Source organism: Pseudophryne corroboree, chromosome 3 (assembly GCF_028390025.1).
Source record: "Pseudophryne corroboree isolate aPseCor3 chromosome 3, aPseCor3.hap2, whole genome shotgun sequence".
In the NCBI taxonomy this organism is placed as follows: domain Eukaryota; kingdom Metazoa; phylum Chordata; class Amphibia; order Anura; family Myobatrachidae; genus Pseudophryne; species Pseudophryne corroboree.
Genome location: NC_086446.1, coordinates 561,982,406 through 561,995,209, shown reverse-complemented (window position 1 = coordinate 561,995,209; position 12,804 = coordinate 561,982,406). Strand labels below are relative to the sequence as shown.

Below are 12,804 nucleotides of genomic sequence, written 5' to 3'. Positions count from 1 at the left end.
AGATTGGCCTAGGAAAAACTATTTGCACATGGATAAGCAGCTGGTTGGATAGCAGGGTACAGCGAGTAGTGGTCAACGGGAAGTCCTCAACCTGGTCCCCAGTAGTCAGCGGAATACCACAAGGGTCCGTACGCGGACCACTACTGTTCAACATATTTATCAATGACCTAGAAATAGGCCTGGAAAGCACAGTGTCAATCTTTGCAGATGATACTAAACTGTGTAAGGAAATTAATTCAGAATTGGATGTGGAGTCCTTGCAGAATGATCTATCTAAACTTGAACTCTGGGCGTCTAAATGGAAAATGAGGTTCAATACAGACAAATGCAAGGTTATGCATTTTGGGACTAAAAACAAACTTGCATCCTACATATTAAATGGGGAACGCTTAGGGGAAACAGAGTTGGAAAAAGATTTGGGGGTATTCATTGATAATAGGCTTAATAACCGTACACAATGTCAAAACACAGTAAAGAAGGCAAGTAAAGTGCTAGCATGCATAAAAAGGGGAATTGAGACAAGGGACTCGGATGTAATCATGCCGCTGTATAAGGCATTGGTACGTCCGCACCTGGAATATTGTGTTCAGTTTTGGGCACCATTGTATAAAAAAGACATCAGTGAACTCGAAAGTATTCAAAGGCGAGCTACTAAATTGATTAAAAGGCCTAGAAGGACTGGACTATAAGGAAAGACTTACTAGGCTGAATATGTATACACTAGAAAAGAGGTGCCTAAGAGGAGATATTATTAAAATCTTCAAATATGTAAAGGGACATCACAAAGAGTTACCAGAGGAATTATTTATTAAAAGAACACAGTTTAGGACACGTGGGCACTTGCTGTGACTGGAGGAGAGAAAGTTCCGAACGCAACGGAGGAAAGGGTTCTTCACTGTTAGGGCAATCAGGATGTGGAATTCCCTGCCAGGGAAGGTGGTAATGGTGGACTCTGTAATTGGATTTAAAAAAGGAATGGATACATTTCTGAATGAAAAAGCTGTCCAAGGTTATAATACTTAAAATATCAACGTGGTTAATCCGGGGGTAACATGAGTTATAGTAGCTAACTAGTCATAAAGCATTATTTAGCAAGTATGTAGAATCATCACAACATAAAACAGGTTGAACACGATGGGCAATTTGCCTCTATTCAACCTCAAATACTATGTTCCTATGTTACTATGTTACTATGTAAAACACATGTTAATAGACCACGTACCAAAATCACTGCGCGGAGGTGATCGTGGAGGGCAACTGCTACGCAGTGAAAGTTAATGGATATATTATCTAAACACTGTGCATCCTGCAGGACTGAATGAGAGTCATAACTGGAATGACTTCTTATGAATAACTGCTGTGTGCTTTAGTGTTTGTACACAATATATATTCTGACCCAGCAATTTTGGCAGGAAAAGGGGTTGACTACTTAATATTATTATTATTAGATTGTACTTGTAGAATAGTCACTGACACTTTATGCGATATTGGTCCTCTTCCACTCCAAGATTTGATGGCTATTTCCTCTCCCCGTAGTATTTTCAATAGTAATATAACTGTTTTTACGTAATTTTATGACCGGTATTTGGTAGGTATGTCATACACCATAATCATGCGACATTACTGTACAACTGCATTTAGAAAGAATATACTAATAGTGCTGTTTATGTAATAATGCTAACATTGTACAGCTAATTGATTGCATCACTCTGTGCTGTTCCCTTGTCTGCAGGTGGGGCTGGGGAGGCTTGTCAGCGGCTGAGTGCAGTATCCTGGCAACGCACCAGCGGACTGACGTCACCGGAAGTGATGCCCGCAACCGGAATCCCGGGAGAACCGATCCCGACCCGGCTCCTGCTGCTGACCCCGGTCTACTCCTATTTATTTAAGTTTACAGACACTTTACTGGTTTATACATCTTTTTGCCTGCTCTGAAAAAGTTGCTCCAGTGGCACAGAAACATCGCTCCCTGATGGAGATGTAATGTTATTTCACTACTAAAGATTGCTTTAAACTATTAAGGAGTGCCGCAGCTTTTTCCTTTCTGCATCCATTATGTACTGATGGCACCCTGGACTTAATCTATTAAGCAACGAGTGCTGGTTTATTCTACTGTACATGAACTATATATATACCTCTCTGACCGCAAACATCAAGTAAAGTAGGAGCAGATCCCAATCTTGCTTTTCTTGTGACACGGCCCTCTTTATCATTTGCTTAAGGGTTTTATTAAATCTTTCTACCAGGCCATCTATCTGCGGGTGATATACTGAGGTGGCAATCCTGTTTACGTTTAGCAACCAACATAAATCTTTCATGAGTTTAGACACGAAAGGTGTATCTTGGTCCGTTAAGACCTCTTTCGGTATTCCTAAGCGGGTATACATGGTTAGTAGTTCTCTGGCAGTATTGCCAGATTTCATATTGCGCAGGCGCATAGCCTCTGGGTACCTGTGGCATAATCAACTACCACCAATATGTTTTGGTGCCCTCGAGCAGATTTTTCCACTGGCCCTATCAGATCCATACCAATCCACTCAAAAGGTATGGAAATGATAGGGAGGGGTACCAGTGGAGCTCTAAACTCTTGCCGAGGGGCTGTCCTCTGGCAGACTGGGCATTCCTGACAATGGGGGATCATTCTGACCTGTTTGCACACAGCAGTTTGTCGCTGCAGTGCGAACGGGTCCGGAATGCGCTTGCGTGGCTGCCGCACTGCGCATGTGCGACGTTGCCTGGCGTCAGGGGTCACTGGGTTACGTCGTGTCCTACGAGAAAAGCGGTCGCAGAGCCGACCGCAAGAAGATTGACAGACAGAAGGCGTTCCTGGGCGGATCTGGACCGTTGGCTGGCGTTTTCAGTAAGTGGTAAGGAAAACGCAGGCGTGTCCAGAAGAATGGAGGGCGGATGTCTAACGTCAAAGCCAGCTCCAGCATCGCAGAGATCGTCGCACAGGGTAAGTATGTCCAGGGCTGGTCTAGTTTTACTTGAAATTTTTTTAGCTTAGCAGGGCTCGAGAACAAGCGTTCACAGCCCTGCTAAGCTAAAATACACTCCCATAAGCATGTACTAGTTGACCGCAGCAGCAGCAAAGTTGCCTCAGATGAATGGGGACTCAGATGAACACTTTCTGTGTTTATTTTGAACAGCAGGTCACAACATAGCAAGTAAAATCCATATGCAGTCAGTATTACAGGCAGTAGCATACAGGCACTCTCAGCATAGCAGACTCTTGAAAGGCTCCAGTGGTCCCTAGTCTAACCCACACAACCCGTCCTATCAATTGGGTAGCTTTTCCACCGTCAAGAGCAAGGTGTCACTGTCTCTGCCCTGGAAACCCTTATATCAAGAAATCCCAGGTGCTGCTGATCACACACCTGGGATTCTGCTACTGCTTCCAAAACCTGGTCTAGATTCTCCACATTACTTTCACATGGAAAAATGCTGTCTCTGCCACAATATATATATAAATATGTATATTCTAATATGTATTCTGCTTGATTGAAACTGAAAATGATGCAATCTTATCTAGAAAATATCTTGTTCCATATAAATATTATGCCTCACAAAGGATTTTAGTATGTTAAGAAAAGAGTCTGATGTTTTTGCCAGAGAGCCCCCACCAGCTAAGAGATTTCCCAACTATACCTAATGAAAAGCATGGGGAAGCCTGTTTAATAGGGGTCACAGTGATACTGTAAATGCACCTCCACATTCCTATATTCTCTATTGCCATCTCAGGAGCATCTTAAACAACATATTTCCTACTATTTTTCCTCCTTTAGGGACAAAGTACAAAACAATGCATTTAGGAGGTCAGCTCTCTCATTATATGTTAAAAAGAAGCCTACCTTTTAGTCACATAATTCTATTAAGTTAAAAAGCATTTTTTATATTAACTTACTTGAAATGTCTTTTGCACACTGTACTTTCGTCGCATTCCATCTTTTAGTTGCAAAAATGTTTTGCTAGTATCTATTGCCATTGTTTGTAATTAGATTTATAATCACATTTATAATAATAGTTTGTACAAGACTAATTTCATTCCATTTATCATCTTTTTTTTTTTTTTTTTTATAAAATAGTAGAAATCCAAAGCACCACAGACCAAGAGTATACTGTGCTGGAGCAGTACAGTGGTGTTATAAAAGCCATCGCTTCATACAGTAAATAAAGTCCATTGTCTCAGTTAAAGATGTGCTGTTGGGTTCTCCAGAAATCCAAATCCACACGAATTTTGTGGATCCGAGCGGAACCAAAACCTGGTATGGAGCCCCCGAGGAGATCCGATTCAATCCGAGTCCTGGTTTGAATCTTCCATTGTTTTATAGTTAAGATTTTAAATCCAAATTTTAGGTTTTGGATTGCAAAAATTACATGATTTTAGCTGTTTTTATTGATTTTTATAAATGTTTATAAAAAATGTTGTACATTTTAAACTGGGCCGAAATCCAAATCCAAACCAAAACACTTGAGGGTGGTTTTGCAAAACTTAAACCAAGACCAAAACACAGTGATGAATTAGAACCAAAAAATGAGGTCCACACACACCTTTAGTCACAATAGAGTATGCTCTATGCTGTGTGAACAGGCAGTGCTAAATGTATTGTCCCAATTATAAAGCATTTATTCCATTGTGCTTTATAATTGGGAACATAACTCAGAAAAATTCAGAACCTACAGTATATAGTTAAGGGGTGTGTTTGTTCTGCCTGTTAGAACCTGGTACCCCTAGTCTGGATTTGTTGGGTTTGCTGCCTTTGTTTTTTTGGTATACGGAGTGGTGGTAAGAAAAGCATTATTATTATCAATCATACAGTAAACAATTGATAGAAGAGGTGGTAGCGGAGTGTGGAGTAGTGTGGAAGGCTTTTTGTCACTGACCACAAAGGGGGTCTAGCCAAGATGTACTGGCACAACACTGACTGTGGTATGTGTATCGTGTGCACTGGCTGTAGTACAGCTAAGGTATAAATGCTATTGTCTCCTCCTTTACACATTTCTTCATTTCCAATTTGTTAGAATGCTATTGCGCATTCTCCAGTGTGGCTCCTCCAGAGATGGATCATTCCCTCACCCAGATGACTGCTGGAGTTACCATGTGTATACACTGCACTATATTGTTACTGTGCAGAGTGATATAGTGGGAGACAGATGTCTCTGCCTTAGCTCCAAGATACCTGCTGCTTTACCACACATTACTGCTGTTCTAGCACCCTGCATCACTACCCGCATCTAGAAGACAGTCACCGGCTGGTAAGCTGTCACAACCCCACTCTGCTACAGGCTCCGCTTCATGTATCTAATTAAGATGCGGTCACAATGCTGCTATTGTAAGCAAATCAGCCAATGTTTTCTTACTGCGCATGCGTCTGAGCCGCAGTGCGCATGCTCAGCAAGTGAACTGCGATTGCGGTCACACTGAGGAATTAGTTGCAAAGTGAGTGACAGGAACATAGCATTTGTGGTGTGGTAACAGGGAGAGGTCGGCCAAATGTATGCATGTCATGGCCTTTCAGACGGCGTTTTCTGGACATGCATAAATAAGCAGTTGTGATCTCACTTGCTACTGGACTGCTTTCAGCGTCCCGGGAGAGCAGCTCAGTCTGTGCGTTTACACAGGCACTCAGACTGCAACATATTCCAATTTGTGACGATGGTACCGATGTATTAGCAGTTGTACGCTGTTGGATGAAAGTGATGCAACTGCAGTGAGTTTCCATATGCCCAGTCTATCTTCTGCCCATATTAGCATATCATCGCAATTGCATACAGCAAAGATAGCATTTGTCGGTGCTGTGTCTGTCATGAAGAGGGGAGGAATGTCGGTGCTGTGTCTGTTTATGGAGAAGGGAGGAATGTCGGTGCTGTGTCTGTCTGTCTACGGGAAGGGGAGAAATGTCGGTGCTGTGTCTGTCTGTCATGAAGAGGGGAGGAATGTCGGTGCTGTGTCTGTTTATGGGGAGGGAGGAATGTCGGTGCTGTGTCTGTCTATGGGAAGGGGAGGAATGTCGGTGCTTTGTCTGTCTATGGGGAGGAATGTCGGTGCTGTGTCTGTCTGTCTATGGGGAGGAATGTCGATGCTGTGTCTGTCTATGGAGAGGGGAGGAATGTCGGTGCTGTGTCTGTCTGTCTATGGAGAGGGGAGGAATGTCGGTGCTGTGTCTGTCTGTCTATGAAGAGGGGAGGAATGTCGGTGCTGTGTCTGTTTATGGAGAGGGGAGGAATGTCGGTGCTGTGTCTGTCTGTCTACGGGAAGGGGAGAAATGTCGGTGCTGTATCTGTCTGTTTATGGGGAGCGGAGGAATGTCGGTGCTGTGTCTGTGTATGGGGAGGGGAGGAATGTTGGTGCTGTGTCTGTCTGTCTATGGGGAGGGGAGGAATGTCGGTGCTTTGTCTGTCTATGGGGAGGAATGTCGGTGCTGTGTCTGTCTGTCTATGGGGAGGAATGTCGATGCTGTGTCTGTCTATGGAGAGGGGAGGAATGTCGATGCTGTGTCTGTCTATGGAGAGGGGAGGAATGTCGATGCTGTGTCTGTCTGTCTATGGAGAGGGGAGGAATATCGGTGCTGTGTCTGCCTGTCTATGAAGAGGGGAGGAATGTCGGTGCTGTGTCTGTCTGTCTATGGAGAGGTGAGGAGTGTTGGTGCTGTGTCTGTCTGTCATGAAGAGGGGAGGGATGTCGGTGCTGTGTCTTTCTGTCTATGGAGGGAAGGAGGGTTACTGGGGAGGAAATGATGTGCCCATATTGTCTGTCCTATGGAGGGGGAGGGTATTCAGATCCAGTTAAGCTACCAGTATATTTTTGGATTGTGCGGGGAAACCGGAGTACCCAGAAGAATCCCACGCAAGTACGGGGAGAATATACAAACTCCACATAGTTCCCATGTTGGGATTCGATCCCATGACCTCATTACACCATCTGTACTGCTGTACAGTCGACAGAGGGTTGACATTGGATATTGCTAATGGGGTTGACATTGGATATTGCTAATGTGTCTTAGCACAAGGGTTAAAAATACGTAAATCATGACAGTGCTGAACCTAATAAGTTGCAGCTAAATTCACTTAAATTACTACATGGTTCCACAGTGTGCAACTAAATTATAAAATAATTCCTTTTAGCGTATACCTTATACAACTCCCATAAAGTAATACAATTTTTACATTGGTCTGTAACCAATTATTTGGAACCCCCCCTTTCAAAATCCTGCGTTTGCCACTGACTGGACTTGTGATTGGAACAAAAGACAATTTTGCTGGTGTGTACATTACTCTACCAAATCACGGTTGTACACACATCTCCAACGCAATTTATTTTCAAGAAATAGTTTTTTATTTTTATATCACTAAATCACTGTCTCTGTGTGTTTCTTACTTACTGTAGATAAGAAGTTGTAGCTATTGTGTGTTATGTTAGTATGCGTGAAGGGAAGCATCAACCACTAGGCGGCCCATTGGGAAGGGGAAACACATTAAGTGATGTCCTATACATCATACAGTTTATTTTTTACAGGGCTAAAAAGACACATTAATTTGCAATCTCCTTACCACCATACATAAAAATATTGGATTTATGTACAAATGTACATTGATTTGTTGTATCTGTCAATGAGGTACTGTGTACCCCCTAGCTTCCTGCCTGTTTCCCACCTCATGTACCCTATACATATGTTATGTTTTATGTTTGTTTTGTTTCCCCATTGTGCAGCGTTGCAGATTTACAGTACGTGGTGACTTGTAAAGAAAAGATAATAAAAATAATAAAATTAATAATAATAAAAAATCTCAGCTTTGAAAAAAAACAACATCATTTTGTTAGCATAAAAAATAGAAAACCATTGTCAATAATTGGATGACTTCATATTAGTTGTAAGGAAAAACAGTATTACTTACAACAGAAGGTTTCCGAAAACGGTCAGCTCTTGCTCTAAAGTAAGCTTCATCAAAGGATGAGTGGCTACCTTTCAGTTTTTCAGAGAGGTTTCGATATAGGCGCTTGGCTGCATTTGGTGAAGAAGGGGCACTGATTTTTTTGGACTGTGTCAGCTGTAAGTTTTGCATCTGTTGGGTCATCTTTGCCTGAAAAAAGTAAAAGTTATTTTTGCTTACAGTTTGCAATATAATTTAACAATACTGTATTAGCATTAATGACATTAAACTTCTTAAAAGCAGATTCCAGCTGTAAGATAATGATCAGCACTCTAAAAGCATAACACGCAACAATGATTTGATAAATGTGTCCTTCGTTTATTGATAACATTAAAAAATAGTTACAAAAAATACTGGCAGGGTGGGAAATCTGTGTGTGTGCATGGGGAACACATACTGTAGGTACTTTTACACTGTTGCTGCATTTTCCAGTTTTGCAAAGTTCTATGAATTACAGTAACCATTACATTTGTATATTGTTGACTATTTATATAGGTTAAAACGAGAATATACACAAATAACTTAGGCAAAAAGTGCATAAGTATAAAAAAGTAGATGTTACTTACTAAGAAGATATTCTAATTTAAATGTAAAAAATTGTCAACGCTCTAGCTCCCTCAGTATGGTGAGATATTGTAATCGCTTACAATGCTGACAAAGTGCCCTCCCCCCACACGGGCTGGCCCCACCCCAAACCTGTGATGTCATGTGAGGGGATGGAGCTGACGGCAGAAAAAGTGAGGAGAGCTGCCCTGAAACTCCGGGGGGCTGCACACACTGCTAGGTGCATACCTGTTGCATCATTTGGATGCAGATGTGTCCACACTAAAGCTGGGTACTCATTGGGCGATAAATAAGACAATTTGTCATTTTGAGCTGTATCGGAACAACAAATCGTGTGTCTTTTGTCGCATCTTCTAACCTGACTGCAGTCAGATAACAAGATATCGTGAATGATTTTGAGGAAATCGTCAAGTGTGTATAGGCTTCCTACATGTATACCTCCTATATAATTAGCGACCAAACTACCAAATGACACACAATATGTATATTGTTTGGACGTTTGGATTGCACAGTGTGTATGCACTATATCGTTTGTCCAGGAGTTCAAGGGAATCAGGATGACCATTGCATCGTTTGCACATCGTCTAGTGTGTACCCAGCTATAACTTTCCTACTGACTAGACATAATATAGTTGGCGCAGCATGAAATTATATGAGTGATAAAGAGCCATTCTCAGAGGTGGAGGCCAATCGCATTGCTGCTTTGTCTTTAGCTGTAGCGGATCTGAGAAGAAATGCAAATGTTGCAGGTGCCGCCTTTTGTACAGAGACATCTGCTGCTTGCATACAAAGTTGCAGCATCTTCCGAACATCAGCTGCATCATCGGATGTCTGGGCAACCCTATACATGCTGTCAAAGTCAGAAAAATATCACGCTACACACTGCCATATTTGCACCTCATGCGAGTGCCTGTTGCACGTTCATGAGCCCTGCCGTGCGTGCGCATACTCGCCGCTGCGGGCACCCGCAGGCGCACGGTGTGCGCATTTACGGTAAAGTTTATGTGCGTCTAGCGGGCGACTCGTTCGTTACATATTTTAACTATATAATGTATTTTGTAGATCATGGTCCCCTTGATAGATTCTGAAAGTTTAGTTAATATAGCATGTTCATGGACAAAGAGATCCCTCTTTGTTTGATACGAAGGGTCAGACATGGGTCATACAGTGGTGTTTAGTATCCATCGGAAGAGTATTTAATTAGCAATATTCCGGTGTTGGTTTGAAGCAGATTAATCGCTCGTGCGAATAGTTATGGACATAAGAAGTTTATGTCCATTTACTATTATTTGCACTTACTTATCCATGCGGCGGGAAACCTAGTTTCCCGCCCACCTGAGCAGTTGGAAATGGTCTCAGCCCACCTGTATGAATCAACCTATGACCTTTTGTTATAATACGAAGACGAATTCCTGTGTCCAATGAACAATGAGATTGTAGGGACCATTGAATTGTATTGTGTGTGGGGCATAAATAGACAAGCCGACCATATCCAGCTCACTCTCTTCAACGGTTCTCATTGCTGATAATCGGGAGCTGGATATCGAGGCGCATGCGATCGTTCCCCTTGTGCGTAAGTTTTTCTCCGCAATCATATTGTCTTTATTGTTATTGTGAGCCATATCTCTCTCTATCTCTCTCTCTCTCTCTCCTCCTCTTTCTCTCTCATTTTCCCTTAAACGTAATTGTATTGTATTGTATTTCCTGTGTAGTTATCTGGTTAGTCTATGTTATATTGTAGTGTATGACTTGTATTGTATTATTCTTTTGCAAGTATAACATTCATATAAGGCGTTAGACCCTAAGCCCAGTATTTGTGTATTTCTTATAGTGTTAAGTATTCTCAGAGCGTCGGTGACGCTCGAACAGCTTTTGAGTTAATAAGGTTACACTGTGTTGCATCTACACTCTATCATTTCACTAAGGTTTTCCTGTATAATACATTGTTCATGGTTTACATATAAAGGTTTAACATTGTGAGCGTTAGCGCCGCTGGTGATCTCCTCGTGGTCCCGAGCGTTCGCTACGCTATAGCGAAACATTACGTTAGTCGGCAGCCAATAGCGTGCCTGTCTGTGATCTCTTGGCCGTGAGCGAACGTGACGCTTGAGCGTCTCGACTACGGCTAAGCGATCGTTACGCAATGTGCGTACCCTTACGGTATTCCATACGTCAATAGCGTACAGTGTTCTTAGACCTCTTAAAGGGTTTTAAGTAAGACAAATATTTAGCTTTGTCAATTGGCGGCTCGTCCGTCCTTCACATATCTGCACTAGGTAATTTCAGCAGACATTATCCATCAGCAAAGGGCGGGAGATCATATTCCTCGTAGTGCTGTCGGGATAAGCGTCTGCTTCGCTTAGTAAAGGGTGCTGAGGGAATCCGGAACCGGAGGTAAGAACAACACGCCAGTGTCTTTTAAAACTGTTTATTTCTGTCTTGCGTACGCATACACGCATATCTGCATTTCTTTTATTCGTGTATTTTCATATATCACTCTCCTGTTTGCCATTTTATAATTGATAAACGTGCTAAGAGAGATTTGTCGCTATTTCATAGTTAAAGTGTAAAAGTAATACATTAAGGGATAAAGTGCAAAGCACGCACGCAGCTCTACCTAAAGATACAAGGAGAGATTGGTGTGGTGTTCGGTAGATGATCGAGGATCATCTACATTGATAAACGTGTAAATTGTGTTACGGTGGATATTTGCTTTGCGTACACGTGTCTCTAACAAAGGGTGAGACTTGCGTACGCAACTCAAAGGCCGACGCACGCAGCGTATATTACGCAACGGAGCGCCCGGGTACGCCCACGTAACAAATCACACACTAGTTATTGTAACAGGCGAAAAGGTGGCAACGCGATAAATAGCGCAAGTCTATTTTAGTGTCCGAAATTTAGACTAACAGATCCTTCTCCAAATTTACAACACATCTGGTCTAAAGGGAAGAAAATTTCTGCGCAGAAATAGAAATAGAAACAAAAGTGTACATGTGGTGAGTGAGTGTTTGCAATTATACAATTTTTTTGAGGTTGAACCACCAGAAGTCGAGTTCTCGTGAGGTACATGCATGTAAGTGACGTACATGGTGGCTAGGGAGGCATCCCTTATTAAACATAAATCTGAGCATTAGAGTATAGCAGACCAGGAGGTCACACTGTAACACAGACCAGGAGGTCCAGAACAGACCAGGAGGTCCAGGTACAGCAGACAAGGAAGTCCGCTATAAATAGAGAAAAGAGCACAACCCAGGGGGTTGGTGCAGAACCCATATAGGCCATTAAAGCTCATGCTGAAGGAATTTGCAGCCGAAATTTTCGATTCCACTGGTCGCTCTGCACATAAGATTAGTTGCTTATGTGCTGAACGATTGTACCGCACGTAATTGTGTGCATTAGTTAAATCTGACCAGTACCATTTGTGTACGAACCAGGTCATAAATACTATTTGTACATTCTGACGTGATTTGTGTAATTTTTTATTTTCAAAAGGGAAGTTCACTGGTCACTCAGGAATTATCCAACAACCAATAGTTACTGGAAAGGGTCAATGCTCTGCGGAACACACTCACATGTTCCAGTAAATAAAGGTTCCTAGGGGCCCTGGGTCGAGTACGCCAGCCCTAGGGCAGTGTGTAGGTCGTATTGGTCGGCGTGGGCGAGTGAGTGGGGTACTCGGTAAACCGCCACCGTCAGCCTATCTTGAACATTTTGGTTTTGTAAGGGTTCGCTGAAGACCCTGATTGAAGGTCAGAGGTGGTGAAAGCAACGCCTACAGGTATGGGGGCCAATTGTTCAGGGAGGGGGCGATCAACCTCGGTTCGGGTTGATTCAGTGAACCGACCAGTCGGGTCGGCAAGGTACGTAATGTGTGAAAAATACGGTTCACACACAGAGGTTTTATGTGATGAATGGGAGAGAATGACGGTACATGACGGGGAGAAATTCCCAAGAGTAGGTAGCTTTAGCCCAGAAGTGTTACAAAATCTAAGGAGGAGGATATGTCTCATTAAATCAACAAAGAGACGGATCAAACATTATGATTATTTGCAGTTATGGCAACAGGAGGGTGAAATACAGAGAGGATTGGCTCAGGCGGCGGGATCTAACCCTATCAAGAAACTGATAGCCACGGCCCCGCCACCACCTTACGTAACAGGAGAGAAATTGGTTGCGGAGAATGACGCATTAGGGTGTAACAAACAAACACTTAGCAACTGTGTAAATGTTAATAAGTTAACCAATGCAAGTATTAACCCGTGCAAGTTGTACCCTGTTTTGAACTTTCCCCAGGAGTGTGATCAA

General features: G+C 42.6%; 1 protein-coding gene across 5 annotated transcripts in view; it reads right to left on the bottom strand.

Annotated features, from left to right (window-relative positions):
• ANKFN1 (ankyrin repeat and fibronectin type III domain containing 1) overlaps positions 1-12,804 on the bottom strand; it is a 1,208,371-nt gene that overhangs the window by 1,015,950 nt on the left and 179,617 nt on the right. For all 5 annotated transcript variants that reach the window (XM_063961280.1, XM_063961279.1, XM_063961282.1 and 2 more), the window contains one exon: positions 7,897-8,082. In XM_063961280.1, coding sequence (XP_063817350.1) covers positions 7,897-8,076 — 180 coding nt within the window. In that variant the 5' untranslated portion in view covers positions 8,077-8,082. The remainder of the gene's footprint in view (positions 1-7,896; positions 8,083-12,804) is intronic.